Source organism: Salvelinus namaycush, chromosome 7, assembly GCF_016432855.1.
Source record: "Salvelinus namaycush isolate Seneca chromosome 7, SaNama_1.0, whole genome shotgun sequence".
Taxonomy (NCBI): domain Eukaryota; kingdom Metazoa; phylum Chordata; class Actinopteri; order Salmoniformes; family Salmonidae; genus Salvelinus; species Salvelinus namaycush.
Window position 1 is genome coordinate 15,516,074 of NC_052313.1, and position 20,231 is coordinate 15,536,304.

The 20,231-nt window shown below is 43.7% G+C and overlaps 1 protein-coding gene across 1 annotated transcript in view; it reads left to right on the plus strand.

The window, feature by feature from the left end:
• The window catches only part of dnah5l (dynein, axonemal, heavy chain 5 like), a 68,086-nt gene that overhangs the window by 43,520 nt on the left and 4,335 nt on the right, over positions 1-20,231 (plus strand). The window contains exons 50-65 of the mRNA XM_038997213.1: positions 323-652; positions 790-996; positions 1,323-1,553; positions 2,190-2,344; positions 2,675-3,339; positions 5,227-5,507; positions 6,175-6,390; positions 11,523-11,690; positions 12,551-12,769; positions 12,858-13,034; positions 14,102-14,284; positions 14,562-14,732; positions 14,934-15,312; positions 16,476-16,747; positions 19,600-19,764; positions 19,893-20,160. Of these exons, the coding sequence (XP_038853141.1) occupies positions 323-652; positions 790-996; positions 1,323-1,553; positions 2,190-2,344; positions 2,675-3,339; positions 5,227-5,507; positions 6,175-6,390; positions 11,523-11,690; positions 12,551-12,769; positions 12,858-13,034; positions 14,102-14,284; positions 14,562-14,732; positions 14,934-15,312; positions 16,476-16,747; positions 19,600-19,764; positions 19,893-20,160 (4,087 nt within the window). The remainder of the gene's footprint in view (positions 1-322; positions 653-789; positions 997-1,322; positions 1,554-2,189; positions 2,345-2,674; positions 3,340-5,226; positions 5,508-6,174; positions 6,391-11,522; positions 11,691-12,550; positions 12,770-12,857; positions 13,035-14,101; positions 14,285-14,561; positions 14,733-14,933; positions 15,313-16,475; positions 16,748-19,599; positions 19,765-19,892; positions 20,161-20,231) is intronic.

A 20,231-nucleotide genomic window follows, 5' to 3' on the forward strand; every position in this document is an offset into this window, starting at 1 on the left:
AGATAACCAATGAAATTGTGTGTCCATCCAACAGATAACCAATGAGATTGTGTGTCCATCCAACAGATAACAAATGAAATTGTGCGTCCATCCAACAGATAACCAATGAGATTGTGTGTCCATCCAACAGATAACCAATGAGATTGTGTGTCCATCCAACAGATAACCAATGAGATTGTGTGTCCATCCAACAGATAACCAATGAGATTGTGTGTCCATCCAACAGATAACCAATGAGATTGTGTGTCCATCCAACAGATAACCAATGAGATTGTACGTCCATCCAGCAGATAACCAATGAGATTGTACGTCCATCCAACAGATAACCAATGAGATAGTGCGTCAGCTGATGGAGCAGGGTGGTTTCTACAGCCTGGAGAGACCAGGGGAGTTCACCAGTGTGGTGGATGTTCAGCTGGTGGCGGCCATGATCCACCCCGGAGGCGGGCGCAACGACGTGCCTCAGCGCCTCAAGAGGCAGTTCAGCACCTTCAACTGCACTCTGCCCTCCAACTCCTCCATCGACAAGATCTTCCGCACTGTGGCACAGGGCTACTTCTGCCCCGAGAGGGGCTTCCCTGAGGAGGTGTGCACCCTGGCCAGCGCCCTGGTGCCCACCACTAGGAGGGTGTGGCAAGCTGTCAAAGCCAAGGTACAGTACTGTGACATACCTAACACAGCCAGAGGAGGATGGAGGGAGTCTGGTTCCTCTTGAGATGAGTTTTTCCTTGCCACTGTGCTGCTGCTTGTGCTTCGGGGGTGTTTCATCCATTTATGTGACATCCTCAGATGCTGCCCTCCCCAGCCAAGTTCCACTACATCTTCAACCTGCGGGATCTCAGTCGTATCTGGCAGGGTATTCTAACGGTGAGGACCGAGGTGTGCCAGGGGCCAGAGGTGCTGGCGTCACTCTTCCACCACGAGTGTACCCGGGTCATTGCTGACCGTTTCGTTGACCACAAGGACAGACAGAGCTTTGACAGCATGCTGGAGAAGGTGGGTATGGAGTGTGGATTCTGTTCATATATCCTCTGTTATGCAGTTTGAATTGGTGTCCTGTTCTCAACAGGTGTTACTTTATAAAAGATGGACACATAGTTATGCATTTGAATATCACATTTTCTAATTATAGATTTTTTTTGAAATTGGCTTAGTTTCGTTATAGAATAACAAGTGTTTTGATTTCATATTTTACTTTTAATAACACTACATCTTTCTCACTATATTTCTGAAAACATATTTATATTTAAACATCAATCTTACTCGCATTGTTAAACACATTATCAAACTGGTTACCAACCACAGAGAGCTGTCTCCCTTAGGTTACAATGGAGGAGCATGGAACAGCCACGATAGAGCACCCCCAGTGGGAAGCCTACTTTGTGGACTTCCTGAAGGATGCCCCCGAAACCACAGGGGAGGAGCCGGAGGACATGGAGCTGGAGGCCCCCAAGGTCTATGAGCCCATCCCGTCCTTCCAGGCCCTGTCGGAGCGCCTCGCCACGTTCCAACTGCAGTACAACGAGGCAGTCAGAGGCAGTGCCATGGACCTGGTCTTCTTCAAGGTAAAAACAAACTACAGTATTACCCCTTTCACACTACCGAAACGAGTCAAGCAATACATCAGTGACCTGTTTACACTGTACAGTACAGTTCTGGTTGGCTTGACAGTGTGAAAAGGATAACAGTGAATTTAGCATTCTATTCTAAATTATAAACTGGGTGGTTCGATCACTGAATGCTGATTGGCTGACAGCTGTGGTATATCAGACTGTATACCACGGGTATGACAAAATATTTATTTTACTGCTATAATTGCATTGGTAACCAGTTTATAATAGCAATAAGGCACCTCTGGGGTTTGTGGTAGATGGCCATTATACTACGGCTAAGGGCTGTATCCAGGCACTCCGCTTTGAGTTGTACATAAAACAAGCCCTTAGCCGTGGTATATTGGCCATCTACCACAAACCCCGAGGTGCCTTATTGCTTAAGTATCCTGTATGATGGGATTTACCAGTTGGCATACTCCCCTATCTTCCGGTAGCTTCAGCCATTGTCATTATTGACTGACACGTTAGTAAATACACAAATACACTGCCATGTTTTCACTCAACAACATGTAGTAGTATCCTGCAGTAGCTCTGTATTCCTATTGGCTGATGCTCCTTCTCTTTATTGCCGGGCAGGATGCCATGATCCACCTGATGAAGATCAGTCGTATTGTCCGCACCCCTCAAGGGAACGCCCTCTTGGTGGGGGTGGGTGGCTCGGGGAAGCAGAGCCTCACCCGCCTGGCCTCCTTCATCGCTGGATACCAGAGCTTTCAAATCATCCTGACCAGGTTGGCCTTCTAGATACTAGCCTAATCATCATCATAAAGACACCCAAACCCTAATCATCATCATACAGACATCCTAACCAGTGGTTCCCAACCCTGGTCTGGATCCTGTGGTCTGTACTCTGTATTCAGTTACAGAGAGATTGGGTTAATAATCACATAATTGATCCTCATAGATCAGTGGAGCATGCGGTAGACCGTGTACCTTTTTGATAGGCTAATGACAGTACCATAGTAGATTTTAGAAGATGAAATAGTGGATTACCATTTGATTGAATCTTGTTAACTGGAGTTGGTGTGAAGAAAATTCTGTTTATCTCATTCATTCGACAGGACGTACAACACCAACAACCTCATGGAGGACCTGAAGTCTTTGTACCGCATCGCCGGACAACAGGGCAAAGGAGTCACCTTCATCTTCACCGACAACGATATCAAGGAGGAGTCCTTCCTGGAGTACATGAACAATGTGCTGGCCTCGGGCGAAGTCTCCAACCTGTTCGCCCGTGACGAAGTCGATGAAATCACCCAGGACCTCATCCCAGCCATGAAACGCGAGCACCCTCGCCGCCCACCTACCGCCGAAAACCTCTACGACTACTTCCTGTCGCGTGTGAGGAGCAACCTGCACGTGGTGTTGTGCTTCTCGCCGGTGGGGGAGAAGTTCCGAACAAGAGCCCTCAAGTTCCCAGGTCTGATATCGGGCTGTACTATTGACTGGTTCCAGCGTTGGCCACGGGACGCACTAGTGGCAGTCGCACATCACTTTCTGTCCCAGTATACGTTCCAATGCTCTGAGGAAGTTAAGCAGAGTGTAGTCCACACCATGGGGACCTTTCAGGACCTGGTGGCCGAGAAGTGCACAGAGTACTTTGAACGGTTCCGCCGTCAAACCTATGTCACTCCCAGGTCCTACCTGTCCTTCATCGACGGCTATAAGATCATCTACTCAGAGAAGATCGCTCAAGTGGGCATGCTTGCTGAGCGCATGAAAACAGGTAAGGTAATACTATTCAAAAACAAATATATGTGTTGTTTTACAGGGTCAGCCATAGTACTACGGCACCACTGGAGCAAAGCTGGAGACATTGTAACAAGTGCATTGTTGCACTTTTTGCACTGACAGACAGTATTAATTTATTATAAGTGAATGGCTATAACGTCTTGTTTATCGCCATTAATCAAATCAAATTTCAAATCAAATCAAATCAAATGTATTTATATAGCCCTTCTTACATCAGCTGATATCTCAAAGTGCTGTACAGAAACCCAGCCTAAAACCTCACACAGCAAGCAATGCAGGTGTAGAAGCACGGTGGCTCCCTAGAAAGGCCAGAACCTAGGAAGAAACCTAGAGAGGAACCAGGCTATGAGGGGTGGCCAGTCCTCTTCTGGCTGTGCCGGGTGGAGATTATAACAGAACATGACCAAGATGTTCAAATGTTCATAAATGACCAGCATGGTCAAATAATAGTAATCACAGTGAACAGGTCAGGGTTCCATAGCCACAGGCAGAACAGTTGAAACTGGAGCAGCAGCACGGCCAGGTGGACTGGGGACAACAAGGAGTCACCATGCCAGGTAGTCCTGAGGCATGGTCTTAGTGCTCAGGTCCTCTGAGCGAGAGAAAGAAAGAGAGAAAGAGAGAATTAGAGAGAGCATACTTAAATTCACACAGGACACCAGATAAGACAGGAGAAATACTCCAGATATAACAGACTGACCCTAGCCCCCCGACACATAAATACTGGAGATTAAGACAGGAGGGGTCAGGAATAGGGTTAGAGGCAGAGAATCCCAGTTGAGAGAGGGGAACCGGCCAGGCAGAGACAGCAAGGGCGGTTCGTTGCTCCAGTGCCTTTCCGTTCACCTTCACACTCCTGGGCCAGACTATACTCAATCATAGGACCTACCGAAGAGATGAGTCTTCAATAAAGACTTAAAGGTTGAGACCGAGTCTGCGTCTCTCACATGGGTAGGCAGACCATTCCATAAAAATGGAGCTCTATAGGAGAAAGCCCTGCCTCCAGCTGTTTGCTTAGAAATTCTAGGGACAATTAGGAGGCCTGGGTCTTGTGACCGTAGCGTACGTGTAGGTATGTAACGACAGGACCAAATCGGAAAGATAGGTAGGAGCAAGCCCATATAATGCTTTGTAGGTTAGCAGTAAAACCTTGAAATCAGCCCTTGCCTTAACAGGAAGCCAGTGTAGGGAGGCTAGCACTGGAGTAATATGATCACATTTTTTGGTTCTAGTCAGGATTCTAGCAGCCGTATTTAGCACTAACTGAAGTTTATTTAGTGCTTTCTCCGGGTAGCCGGAAAGCAGAGCATTGCAGTAGTCTAACCAAGAAGTAACAAAAGCATGGATGAATTTTTCAGCATAAGTTTTGGACAGAAAATTTCAGATTTTTGCAATGTTACGTAAATGGAAAAAAGCTGTCCTTGAAACAATCTTGATATGTTCGCCAAAAGAGAGATCAGGGTCCAGAGTAACACCGAGGTCCTTCACAGTTTTATTTGAGACGACTGTACAACCATCAAGATTAATTGTCAGATTCAACAGAAGATCTCTTTGTTTCTTGGGACCTAGAACAAGCATCTCTGTTTTCTCCGAGTTTAAAAGTAGAAAGTTTGCAGCCACCCACTTCCTTATGTCTGAAACACAGGTTTCGAGCGAGGGCAATTTTGGGGCTTCACCATGTTTCATTGAAATGTACAGCTGTGTGTCATCCGCATAGCAGTGAAAGTTAACATTATATTTTCGAATGACATCCCCAAGAGGTAAAATATATAGTGAAAACAATAGTGGTCCTAAAACGGAACCTTGAGGAACACCGATTAAAGTTATTTTTCACCACCTGACAAAATCTCACTCTCCCCAGGCCTGGCCAAGCTGATGGAGGCAGAGCAGTCTGTGAGCCAGCTGTCCAAGGAGCTGGCTGTTAAGGAACAGGAGCTGGAGGTGGCCTCCAAGAAGGCTGACGGCGTCTTGCAGGAGGTAACAGCCAAGGCCCAGGCGGCCGAGAAGGTCAAGATGCAGGTTCAGAAAGTGAAGGACAAGGCTCAGGCCATCGTGGACGAGATTGAAGCCGATAAGAAAGTGGCCGAGAGGAAGCTAGAGGCAGCCAAGCCTGCATTAGCAGCCGCAGAGACCGCATTGCAGGTGAGAATAGGATTTGTTACATTGTTGAGTTTGCTTTTTCTGTCCATCGTATCAGTCGAAGTACAGTAATGATCCCAAACCATTAGTGCAGTAATGATCCCACACCATTATTGCAGTAATGATCCCACACCATTAGTATAGTAGTGATCCTGCACCATTAGTACAGTAAAGATCCCGCACCATTAGTACAGTTGTGAACCCGCACCATCAGTACAGTAGTGATCCTGCACGATTAGTACAGTAAAGATCCCGCACCATTAGTACAGTAGTGATCACGCACCATTAGTACAGTAATGATCTCGCACCATTAGTACAGTAAAGATCCCGCACCATTAGTACAGTAGTGATCCCGCACCATTAGTATAGTAGTGATCCTGTACCATTAGTACATTAAAGATCCCGCACCATTAGTACAGTAGTGATCCCGCACCATTAGTACATTAATGATCATGCACCATTAGTACAGTGGTGATCCCGCACCATTAGTACAGTAATGATCCCGCACAATTAGTATAGTAATGTTCCCGCACCATTAGTACAGTAAAGATCCCGCACCATTATGGTGCCACCAACCCCAAGCTAACTGAGTGTTTCAGAAAGTGACTAAAATTAAAGCCATTTGAAAAGGGAAATCAGAATTATTTTTTCAGTGTCCTGTTTTCCCCAGACCATTAAGCCTGCGGACATCGCCACAGTGAGGAAACTGGGCAAGCCCCCACACCTGATCATGCGCATCATGGACGCCGTGCTGCTGCTGTTCCAGCGCAGGGTGGACCCTGTCACCCAGGACCCAGAGAGACCCTGCCCCCGGCCCTCGTGGAGCGAGGCCCTCAAACTAATGCAGCAGTCTGGCTTCGTCAGCATGCTGGTTAACTTTAGTAAGGTAAGCCATACTAAAGGTAGAAGAGGTTCCAAGATGTATGGGCATATTTAATCAGTCTTAAATGATCAAATTCACCTTGTCCAAGTGCATTCTCGAGTGGTTATAAAAGTCTTAAGACTTCACATAGACTTACACCAGTGGTCACCAACCTCAAGATCACTTTCGCAGTCAAAAAGCAGCTGAGATCTACAGCTCAGATTTTTTTTTACATTAACCTCACACAAACAGTTTTGAAGGAATGAGGTTTGGGCAGTAGGCCTAATACATTATCACAGCATATTGGCTATATGATTGGCCTGCCAATATTGTTAATCAGACCATATTATATTTCAAAACTCGAGCTTTGATAACAAAATAGATCAGTTGGTTTAGCACTGTTGAGGCACTGTGGAGCATGAATTGAAATAATTCGCTTTTTTATTTTACTGGACTGATGGTAACTACATCTGATGGTCAACAAGGTAAAATCAAAACGTCAATGATCTTCAGGTCGAAAAGTCGGAGCTCTAGAAAGATGCTAGAGTTTCCGACTTGGAATTCCGAGTTGGATGACCGTTCAAAACGATTTTTCCCAACCGCCTCTCACGGTCCCTGCTCTCTCCTTCCTTTCCTCTGGTGAGACTGACCAGAGAGAGGGGACACCGTCTTCCACCTGATGGCGAAACTTGAGTCGCACCGCATCTGCTTCATGCACAAATTCATGTTGTTCCTATGACCAGAGAAATTTAAATATTCCTTCATATTTACAATCGACACAACGATACTTGGCTACTCATTCATTGCAGCTGCAGCCCGAGCGGATGTACGGAGAAGCACGTTTTGTAATAGTGTTTAATAAAAACAGTGACAGTGTTGAATATCAACTTAAACATGAACTCACTCATAAAAACACCAGCTCTTTTCTGTATTCATTGACAGTCTCTCTGTGGTCATGGTTTTAAAAGTTATTAAATCTTACATAGGCTGGTAGCCTATTAAACTTGGCTGTGGCCAGGGTCATGGAAGCTCTGTAGCCACGGTGATTTGAGCTAACCAATTGGGCAGCGCAGTAGGTTCACTCGATTTAGTCACAGATATGCCGGTCCGCTGGGTAGGCGGAGTTTGTCTCATGGGAACACTTTGCTTATTCGGTGCGCAGGACTTTTGAATCAAGTGCACCTACTGGGATCAGCTCAACACAATTTTAAAAAAGGAGCGCAAGCCTTTATCGTTTGTTGGCTTTTCTACAGAAATATTTGGTGATCGACTAGGAATGCCTTGAAGATCGACCAGTAGATCGCAATCGACCCGGTTGGCAACCACTGACTTACACCAACTATATAGGCTCGATATAACCAGCCATTTTCCTTTCCATGCAAGGCTTTAACTAGGAATTTTCAGCCATGCGGCCATAATCTTTAACGTCTGCCTTGAACAGTATGGCCAGAGTCATATGTACTGTATCTAGAGTATGGAGGATTTTCATTTGAGCCCGTTTGCTGCAACAGGAATTGTGAATTATTATTTGGATTATAATTAATGGACATTTTTGTAGGGGTCGAAACATTTTTTGTCAGGGGAAAATCAAGTTTGAAATGTCGAAGTGGAAATGACAAACTTCAGAAGCATTTTTAAACCTCAAATACACTACAGGTTTTACATTTCCTGCATTGCAGGAAAGTTCTACTGCAACAGGGGAATACAATGAAGATCCTACATCTGAATATGGACCTAGGTATTTGTATTTGTATGTATTATGAATCCCCATTAGCTGCTACCAAGGCAGCAGCTACTCTTCCTTGGGTCCAGCAAAACTAAGGCAGTTTATACAATTTTAAAAACATTACAATACATTCACAGACTGTGTGCCATCAGGCCCCTACTCCACCACTACCACATATATACAGTACAAAATCCACGTGTACGTGTGTGTCCTGTTCTGAACTAATTGCAATTTTCCTAAGTCCTTTTTTGTGGCACCTGACCACACGACTGAACAGTTGTCCAGGTCCGACAAAACTAGGGCCTGTAGGACCTGCCTTGTTGACAGTGCTGATAAGAAGGTAGAGCATCTGTCACGATCACTGTCTTCAAACTCCTTGTCATAAATGAGCCAAGGCGCAGCGGACATGTAATTCCACATCTTTAATAAAGTGAAACCTTCACAAAAAAACAGGTAAACAGAAACCGAACGTGACGCAACCGTGGCGCACACAAACACACACAGAAAATAAATAATTACCCACAAACACAGGTGGGAAAAAGGCTGCCTAAGTATGATTCCCAATCAGAGACAACGATAGACAGCTGCCTCTGATTGGGAACCATACCCGGCCAACAAAGAAACAGACAAACTAGAATGCCCACCCAAATCACACCCCGACCTCACCAAATAGAGAAATAAAAAGGCTCTCTAAGGTCAGGGCGTGACAGCATCGCCTTATCATGGACATACTTCTCCCCATTTTAGCTACTGTTGTATCAATATGTTTTGACCATGACAGTTTACAATCCAGGGTAACTCCAAGCAGTTTAGTCACCTCAACTTGCTAAATTCCACATTATTTATTACAAGATTTAGTTGAGTTTTAGGGTTTAGTGAATGATTTGTCCCAAATACAATGCTTTTAGTTTAAAAAAACATTTAGGACTAACGTATTCCTTGCCACCCACTCTGAAACTAACTGCAACTCTTTGTTAAGTGTTGCAGTAATTTCAGTTGATGTAGTAGCTGACATGTGTAGTGTTGAGTCATCCGCATACATAGACACTCTGGCTTTCCTCAAAGCCAGTGGCAATTCATTAGTAAAGATTGAAAAAAGTAAAGGGCCTAGACAGATGCCTTGGGGAATTTCGGATTCTACTTGGATTATGTTGGATAGGCTTCCATTAAAGAACACCCTCTGTGTTCTGTTACACAGGTAACTCTTTATCCACAGTATAGCAGTGGGTGTAAAGCCATAACACATACATTTTGCCAGCAGCAGACTATGATTGATAATGTCAAAGGCCAGACTGAAGTCTAACAAAACATCCCCCACAATCTTTTTATTATCAATTTCTCTCAGCCAATCATCAGTCATTTGTGTAAGTGCTGTACTTCTCTATAAGCATGCTGAAAGTTTGTTGTCAATTTGTTTTTTGTAAAACAGTATTGTATCTGGTCAAACACAATTTTTTCCAAAAGTTTACTAGGAGTTGGTAACAGGCTGATTGGTTGCCTATTTGACCCAGTAAAGGGGGCTTTACTACTCTTAGGTAGCGGAATGACTTTTACTTCCCTCCAAGCCTGAGGGCACATATTTTCTAGTAGGCTTAAATTGAAGATGTGGCAAATAGGAGTGACAATATCGTCCGCTATTATCCTCAGTAATTTTCCATCCAAATTGACAGACCCTGGTGGCTTGTCATTGTTGATAGACAACAATAATTTTTTCACCTCTTCCACACTAACTTTATGGAATTTAAAATTACAATGCTTCTCTTTCATAATTTGGTCATAAATACTTGGATGTGTAGTGTCAGCATTTGTTGATGGCATGCTATGCCTAAGTTTGCTAATCTTGCCAAAAAATCATTAAAATAGTTGGCAATATCAGTTGGTTTTGTGATGAATGAGCCATCTGTTTCAATGAATGATGGAGCTGAGTTTGCCTTTTTTCCTAGAATTTCCTTTAAGGTGCTCCAAAGCTTTTTACTATCATTTTTGTATATCATTTATCTTGGTTTCATAGTGTAGTTTCTTCTTCTTTTTATTCAGTTTAGTCACATTTGTGCAGCCAGACTTATTTGCCATTCCTTTTGCCTCATCCCTCTCAACCATACAATTTTTCAATTCCTCATCTATACATGGGGATTTAACAGTTTTTACAGTCATTTTCTTAATGGATGCATGCTTATTAGCAACTGGAATAAGCAGTTTCATAAATGTGTCAAGTGCAGTCTCTGTTTGCTCATCATTACACACCATGGACCAATAGATATTCTTACATCAACAACATAGGAATCACTACAAAACTTCTTGTATGACCTCTTATACACTATATTAGGCCCAGCCTTTGTAACTTTGGTTTTCCTAGATATGGCTACTATATTGTGATCACTGCATCCGATGGATCTGGATACTACTTTCAAGCAAATTTCTGCAGCATTAGAAAATATGTGATCAATACATGTTGATGATTTCATTCCTGTGCTGTTTGTAACTACTTTGGTAGGTTGGCTGATAACCTGAACCAGGTTGCAGGCACTGGTTACAGTTTGAAGCTTTTTCTTGAGTGGGCAGCTTGATTAAACCTGTCCGTCTGAGACGTGTTAACCCTATGGGGACTCTCTGTCTAAAATGTCTCACCTACAGTATAGCTAACAGGTTTGAAAGTAAAGCCCCTTCTCAGATCATTACTAGCCTAGGTTATAAATACAACTCTGTCATTCACTGTCTATCAGTATTTGTGGCTTCAATACAGCACTTTCATTCACTGTCTATAGCAGCTCTAGAGTTTTTTTCCCCAAACTGTCTGCACTCATCTGACACACACACACACACACACACACACACACACACACACACACACACACACACACACACACACACACACACACACACACACACACACACACACACACACACACACACACACACACACACACACACACACACACACACACACACATTCACTTACTTAGGAGGGGATTAGGAAAGCTGTCCAGGCAGTGAAATATGGACGCCAGGGGATAGCCCCCGCATAGTGACTGTGTGGCAGTGTGAAATAGAAACAGAGGTGCCAGAGGTGCCAGAGGTGCCAGTGAAGTCAAGGAACTTGGAGTTTTTGGAGTTGTGAAACAACATGCCGTCTGAAATGACTGACTGACCTTCCTCTGTCCAATCTGTCATGAGCCTTTTAATAGATGTTTATCAAATTAACTAATTGGCCAGATAGCCCACTTACCTGGTGCCGCTGATTTAAAAGAGACTGAACATCAGAATTACAGTTTTTCAGTCTTCCTTGCCTGAAGTTGAATATCCCTGTAATAGAACATGTAATTACAACATAACGGATGTCAGATTCCAGTTTTCTGTACTTTCCATTACGACTTATGCCCCCACATCACTTCCAATGCATTTGTTTACTCTTGTACTCTCACGTCACCAGGATTCTATCACTGAGGAGGTAGTGGAGCTGTTGGCACCATACCTGGACATGGAGGACTACAACCTGGAGGCAGCCAAGAGGATCTGTGGTAACGTGGCTGGCCTCTGTTCCTGGACTGAAGCTATGAAGGACTTCTTTTCCATTAATAAAGAGGTCCTCCCTTTGAAGGTACACTACTCAACAACCATGGACCCTTCTTTGAAGGGAATATACTGTATACTTATGAGTGGGTCCTCTTGCTCAGTTGTGCACCGGGGCCTCCCACTCCTCTTTCTATTCTGGTTAGAGCCAGTTTGCGCTGTTCTGTGAAGGGAGTAGTATACAGCGTTGAACGAGATCTTCAGTTTCTAGGCAATTTCTCGCATGGAATAGCCTTCATTTCTCAGAACAAGAATAGACGAGTTTCAGAAGAAAGTTCTTTGTTTCTGGCCATTTTGAGTCTGTAATCGAACCCACAAATGCTGATGCTCCAGACACTCAACTAGTCTAAAGCAGTTTTACTGCTTCTTTAATTACAACAACAGTTTTCAGCTGTGCTAACATTTTTGCAAAATGGTTTTCTAATGATCAATTAGCCTTTTAAAATGATAAACTTGGATTAGCTAACATAACGTGACATTGAAACACAGGAGTGATGGTTGCTGATAATGGGCCTCTGTACGCCTATGTAGATATTCCATTAAAAATCAGCTGTTTCCAGCAACATTAGTCATTTACGACATTAACAATGTCTGCACTGTATTTCTAATCAATTTGATGTTATTTGTATGGACAAAAAAAAATGCTTTTCTTTCAAAAACAAGGACATTTCTAAGTGACCCCAAACTTTTGAACAGGACCACTTCCATTACACTTCACCCCCCTTGACTGGCTGGGTACAAACCCAGGTCTTCTGCACACTACTGTGTAAGTCTGTGTTAGCCCACTGAGTTACATACAGCCTAGTCATTAACTCAGGGAGCTAACACAAATCCTCAGTTCTCAAACAAGGTTACTCACCTAACCAATTCTTTTGAATATGTCCCCAGGCCAACCTGACCCTGCAGGAGGCCCGACTTGGTGTGGCCCAGGGGGAGTTGTCCCGGGCTCAGGAGCAGCTAGACGCTAAGCAGCGGGAGCTGGATGAGGTGCAGGCGCTCTATGACGCCGCCATGAGGGAGAAGCAGACCCTAATGGACGACGCCACAGTCTGCCGACGCAAGATGGCCAACGCCACCGCACTAATCGACGGGCTTGGTGGTGAGAAGGTGAGGCGCTTTAGCCAACTCCTCAAACTGTCATGCCATATGATTGTTGACATCTCCATGCGTCTATCTTGTTGTGTTTGTCTGTCAGATCCGCTGGACTGAGAGCAGCGCCCTGTTCCAGACTCAGATCAGACATCTGGTTGGGGATGTGTTGCTGGCTACTGGCTTCCTGTCCTACGCTGGTCCCTTTAACCAGGAATACCGCAACCTATTGCTGCAGCTCTGGAGAAAGGAGATGGGCAGCCACCACATCCCCTACAGTGATGTAAGACTCAGCTACACTCTTCACTGTTCTTGTCCCATTTGTCCATATAGATTCAAGGTCTTAACTTTGTAACAGTGATGTTAGTACATAGTCACTACATTTGATATTATCATTGGACAAAATTATCACATTGAGCTGATTAGTTGTGCTGTTTGAGACCATACTGGAATTGACCTTGAATTGACCATAACTGCTGTAGGAGCTGAATGTGATCAGCATGCTGGTGGACAATGCCACTGTGGGGGAGTGGAACCTTCAGGGCCTACCCAATGACGACCTGTCCATCCAGAACGGCATTATCGTCACCAAGGCCTCACGCTACCCCCTCCTCATCGACCCACAAGGCCAGGGAAAGATCTGGATCAAGAACCGTGAGAAGGATAGGGAGCTAGAGGTAACGAGGACTGAGTAGCTACAGTTATCTCACCCATAAAAAGTCAGTCTGTATGAGATAAATGTCTGGAGAAACAGACAACATTTCTTTAATCCAAATGAACTTGACCCTACCTGTTTTGTATAAAACAATAAAAATAAACCATGAAGTGAACATAGGTTTTTATTACCATCTCTGTTACTGACTGTTTCAGGTGACATCTTTGAACCACAAGTACTTCCGCTCCCACCTGGAGGACAGCATGTCTCTGGGGCGCCCCCTACTGATCGAGGACGTAGGAGAGGAGCTAGATCCTGCCCTGGACAACATTCTGGAGAAGAACTTCATCAAGTCTGGCTCCACATATAAAGTAATATGCTGCTTTTTGTCATCAATGTAGATGTATAGGGTTTGTGCTGTCTTGGAGTTAAACGTCTTGGAGTCGTGTTTGTGCTTGCACAGCTGATAGTTTGCAAATACTATCTGATAGATAATTACACTAGTGCCTGGAAAACTGTAATTTTTGCTCTAGTTTCGACCTCCTTTTGTTTTATTAAGCTCCATGTGGGATATGAACGTCATCGTTTTTAATATTGGGTCCAAGATGCCCGTGCTATGACAACAAGCCTCCGGCTCTCTGTTGCCATTTCATAGAGTATCTCTTCCAGCCCTCTGTTGCCTGTCCTGTCCCCAGGTGAAGGTAGGAGACAAAGAGGTGGATGTGATGAAGGAGTTCACCCTCTATATCACCACTAAGCTGGCTAACCCGGCCTACACCCCTGAGATCAGTGCTAAGACTGCTGTGGTGGACTTCACTGTCACTCTCAAAGGCCTGGAGGACCAGCTGCTTGGCCGGGTCATCCAAATAGAGAAACAGGTACAGGGATCCCATTTATGCAGTATACCTATAGAGTACATAACTGGGGTTGCCATTCATATTGTTTGAGTAAAGCTAGTCAAATACAGCTGTCAGTCACACAGAGTTTATACAGAGTTTAAAGAAATACAAGTACCTCCTTGCTCTTACAAGACATGCTTATTCTCTCTGTCTGTGTGTGCGTCTCTCTCTCTCTCTCTCTCTCTCTCTCTCTCTCTCTCTCTCTCTCTCTCTCTCTCTCTCTCTCTCTCTCTCTCTCTCTCTCTCTCTCTCTCAGGAGCTGGAGTCAGAGCGTGTGAAGCTCTTGGAAGAAGTGACTTCCAACAAGAGGAAGATGCAGGAGCTGGAGGATAACCTCCTGTACAGACTGACCAGCACTGAGGGCTCTCTGGTGGAGGACGAGTCCCTTATCGAGGTCCTGAGAGTCACCAAGACCACAGCAGAGGAGGTATCTGTGTTTTGGATTGGCCAAATGTGCATGATTTCTTTCCAATTATGAAGTATGAAAGAAATTAATGCATGCAAGAGCATCATTTTTTAAATACATTTTTAGATATACCTATATGTATTTCCACTATATGTATTGATTTAAATGTTCTCAGATTTGTGACACAGTAGTCCAACATTGTACTTAAAATGTTCCCAACAGGTGAGTGAGAAGCTAAAGGTGGCAGCCGATACCGAGGTGAAGATCAATCTGGCCAGGGAGGAGTACCGTCTGGTGGCCACACGGGGCAGCATACTCTACTTCCTCATAGTGGAGATGAGCCTGGTCAACATCATGTACCAGACCTCCCTCCGCCAGTTCCTGGGCATCTTTGACTCGTCAATGGAGAAATCCACCAAGTCCCAGATCACCTCTAAAAGGATCCTCAACATCATTGAGTTTCTGACCTACCAGGCATTTCGATATACAGCTAGAGGCCTGTATGAGGATCACAAGTTCCTCTTCACCCTCCTGCTGGCCCTGAAGGTCGACCTGCAGGCCAGGAACATCTCCCACAGCGACTTTCAAACCTTCATCAAAGGTTTGGCCAGTTACATTCATATTTTCCATTGCAACTTTCAGACCTTTATCACATTAACATTGGATTGTTTCAGTACCTCCTGATTTGTTATGAATGTGGCTGATGTTTTCAACTTCCCAGACATCCAACTTGGAAATGACATTGATAGCTAAATAGAGCTTACCTTTTTTTTGTTTTTGCATCCAATTTTTTTTCTGTGTAGTAAGATTTCAGAACCTGTCATAGAAGCAATGAGTTTAAACAGTAGCATTCCAATAACGGAAACTAGTTTTATCCCTACCTGACTACTACCGTGTATGATTTATGATTAGGTTATGATAAGACTGGCCACATGACCTGGCCAGGATAAACTGTGAGGCCTAACTGTAGCCTAGAGCCTATATTTTCCTGGTCACCTATCTGATTTAAAAAAGACAATTTCAACGTAACCCTTCAATTAATATCAGTCATTACTAATCACACATACCTTTATCAATGTGTCTTTTCACAACGAAAAAGTGACACCCATCACTTTGCTCTTATCACCCATGTAGGGTATCTCATAGTGTGTCTCACATGCGACTTGGCCCACCCACAAGGGGGGTAACTGAATACCCCAGCCCTAGTTCAGCTTACATCACACTGCTGACTGTATGCATCCAGATCTATTTTAGCCCCCTGAATTCCCCCTCTCACACACCAATGGTATTAGGACTTTCTTTGACTGCGATAATGTACATCAAGCTATGTATTTGGAAGAACTCTTTGTTTTCTCTTATTGTATTTGCATACAGTTCTTCTTATTTCCAACATTGACTCGTTTTCAACCTTTACAGTAAAGAGAATTGTTATCCGTCATGCTTCCATCTTAAAATGAACCCAGTATTCACTAAGCAAACCCTCTGAGTTTAATGTGCTTCTTCACCCTCAACCCCACTTAGATTTGTGTAAATTGAGATGTGAGATTTGTTACAAATCGGCAGTGCGTCGTCATATGGGAAGCTTAATAATTCTCACTTTCTCTCTCTTACATTTGTTGCCGTTATTCAATTCAATCATTATTAAACCATGAGTAGTAAGGATATTAACTGTGCACCATGCATTACAGAAGATCCTACACATATTTAGAACTTCAAATGAGTGTATAGTTATACACATATGGAATATATCTCCTCCTCTCCTAGGAGGTGCAGCTCTGGACCTGAACTCTGTGGAGCCCAAGCCGCGGCGCTGGATCCTGGACATAACGTGGCTGAACCTGGTCCAGCTGTCCAGCGTGCACCCCTTCACCCAGCTGTTGACCCAGGTCACCCACAACGACCGCTCCTGGAGGGCCTGGTTCGACGAGCCTGCGCCCGAGGAGGCCCCGGTGCCTGACGGATACGACAGCATGCTGGACACATTCAGGAAGTTATTGTTGATCAGGAGCTGGTGCCCCGACCGGACCATTGCACAGGTGGGTGGGCCTATCTGTTGTTATTTAGGCCTCACGTACGAATTGGGTCAGAGTCTGCTCAATCAACATTTCCTGTGCTATCGGCAACAATATATTTTTGTTTCAACAGAAGAAATGCATATCCGTGTATTTTCAAGATACTAGTTTGTATTTACCCCTTCAATTAAATGTAATTTCCCACATACAGCAAAAGCTTTTGACCCAGAACAACTCAAACGTTACTAATCTTTCCTTGAGTCTGGATGGTACCTTTAATATTTGTATGCAGGCACAGTGCTCCAGAAATGAAGGTGGCAGGTAGCCTAGCGGTGAAGAGCTTTGAGCCAGTGACAGAAAGGTCGCTGGTTCAAATCCCAGAGCCGACTCTGTGGAAAATCTGCCGATGTTCCCTTGAGCAAGGCACTTCATCATAATTGCTTCTGTAAGTTGCTCTGGATAAGAGCATCTGCTAAAATACTAAAATGTAAATGTAAAATAAACGTGCTGGCCTCAAACTTGTCATACCATTCAAGAGCAAATTACCTTTTTTTCAAATCTAAATTAAGACTTGCTGAGTAATGTAATTTGACAAGTTCATTTACTTAGTAACCGTGGAAACTCTGGGGAAGACGGTGAGAAAGAGAGAAAAGCACAGGTGTACTGTAATCATTTACAAATGCGTACGTTACAGACAAGCGTCTCCCCTTTCAGTTCTGACTTGGGAGGGAACTATAAAAAGCCTCTCTGAAATGAGCGAACAGCTGACAGTCCGCATAGCCAGCGATTACCCATTCAAATCCACCATCTCTCCTTCTCGACCAAACCATTGCCAAGTTACACAAACCAGACTTTGTAGGGTGGGTCCAAATCCTTCAAACACTGAGTAAATGTTATGTTTGTCTGAAGAAACAAGACAAAGAACTGTTGATGGTACAATGCCTAGTTTTACATCAGTAAACCAAAGTGAATACATTTTATCATCATTTAATATCAGCGAAATTTAATGGCTTCGAAAATATTTCAACATGTTCCAAATGAATTTGGCACTAAGTATGCAGGAACTCTATTAAAATGAATAGGCATCGAAGTAGGGTTAGGGTGTGGTACTTTCCCACCTTTTGTGAAATCACACTTCTCCCCACTTTTGGACAGCCGGAGGAGCTAAGGCACTGAATTCCCATGTCAAATCTGATCTGAGGTATCCACTTTAGAAATGCTACCCACATGTACGTACTAAGGGGAGGCAGCTGATTACATTTTGACATGCATGACAGGTGGAAACTGAGTTTGAGGCTCTTTGCCAAATATCTACTAAGCTAGGACCAGTGGTGTGAAGTACTTAAGTAAAATATACTTTCAAGTATTACTTAAGTAGGTTTTTTGGGGATCTGTACTTTACTTTACTATTTTTATTTTTGACAACTTTTGCTTCACTACATTCCTAAAGAAAATAATGCACTATTTACTCCATACATTTTCCCTGACACCTAAAAGTACTCCTTACATTTTGAATGCTTAGCAGGACAGGAAAATGGTCCAATTCACTCACTTATCAAGAGAACATTCCTGGTCATCTACTGCCTCTGATCTGGTGGACTCACTAAAGTGTTGGAGTGTGCCCCTGGCTATCTGTAATTTAGAAAACAAGAAAATAGTGCTATCTGGTTTACTTAATATAAGGAATTTGAAATGATTTATACTTTTACTTTTTATACTTACTTACATACATTTTAACAGTTACATTTACCTTTGATACTTAACTATATTTAAAACCAAATACTTTTAGACTTTTACTCAAGTAGTATTTTACTGGGTGACTTTCACTTTAACTTGAGTCATTTTCTTTTAACATATCTTTACTTTTACTCAAGTATGACAATTTGGTGCTTTTTCCACCACTGGCTAGGACTATTCCACAAACCTACAGGGTGATTCCATGCTAGCGTAGCCCCAAAATATTGTTTGTATCTCAGATTGTTCTGGCAATTCTTACATAGAAACTTCATAGGGCGGAAGGATGTTTGACATGCTTTTTACATTTGTATCACAAACCATTTTTGAGAAAATCATGATGAAAGTGGCCATTTTAGGCCCTTTTAGACCTAAAATGCCCTCTTCAGATACCATATATATTTTTGACCTACGCTGGCGTGGAATCACCCTACATGCTCCTGGAAGTGGAGTGACATAGTTGGTAAGACCGTGGCTGTGGTGATAGTAATGGCAAGGTTGTGGGTTGAAGTCCTACAAGGATCACATACACTGAACACAAATGTATGCACTCAATGTACTATACATTGTGCTGTAAACAAAAAAAAATCATATTCAATTGAAAACTAATGTTTTGTTCTCCAGACATGTTTCTTCTCCTTTGGGCAGTGTGGTGTTGAATACTACCTGTCTATGTCTCTTCAGCCAACGCATTTCCAATCATCTCTATTAATAGAATGCGACTCACTTTTAAAGGAAGAACAACTGTACAGTACTGCTCTCTATGCTCTTAGGCTGCAGATCCTCTGTGCAACATGTCAATGATTCTGCTTTAGGTTACTGCTATGTGATCCGAATAAAATCCTTTCCCCATTGGCCATATAATTATCACCCTGCAATATAAACTTTTCGCAAATAAAAATAGATGGATTCAAACATGTAGGTTTTTATTTCATAGTTCTCTGTCATCTTAGAACCCAGGTTGATCCACCAAATGTTGCCTCTTCAATAATGACAAAATGAAAACCTCCAATAAAGCCATAGATTTATCTAAAGCATTATCCAAAGCTAATGAAACATTTCCGTGTTGAAAATCCTCAGCTGCAGTGGTATAGCCTGTGTTCTCCACATTAGCTGGTGAATCCCTTTGGTTTTTGTTCCAGGCACGGCATTACATCGCTGAGTCGCTGGGGCCTAAGTACGCCGAGGGGGTCATTCTGGACATGGAGTCCATGTGGGCGGAGAGTGACAAGAGGACTCCCATGGTGTGCTTCCTGTCTATGGGCTCCGACCCCACAGAGAACATAGAGAGGCTTGCAAAAGCAAAGGTAACTTAAGTGGCAAGTTTCTCAGACATAGATTAAGCCTACTCCTAGACTAAAAAGCATGATGCATCTGTTTTCTACTGTATGTATTTGACTGTTTTGCTGATCTTGTGTACGGCATGTACCTGTAGGGAGCACCATGCAGACCCATCTCCATGGGACAGGGCCAGGAAGTGCACGCTCGCAGGTTATTGGCCAACAGTATGGCTGACGGAGGTTGGCTCCTCCTCCAGAACTGCCACCTGGGCCTGGACTTCCTGGACGAGCTGCTGGAGTCGGTCACCAACACCGAAAACATCCACAGCGGTTGTAGGGTGTGGCTGACCACCGAGGTCCACCCCAAGTTCCCCATCAACTTCCTGCAGTCGTCCATCAAGTTCACCAATGAGCCTCCTCAAGGTACATGTAAACCACTTCTTCTGTGTTAACTTCATAATCTGGATTGATGAACATGGCATATACAGTATCTT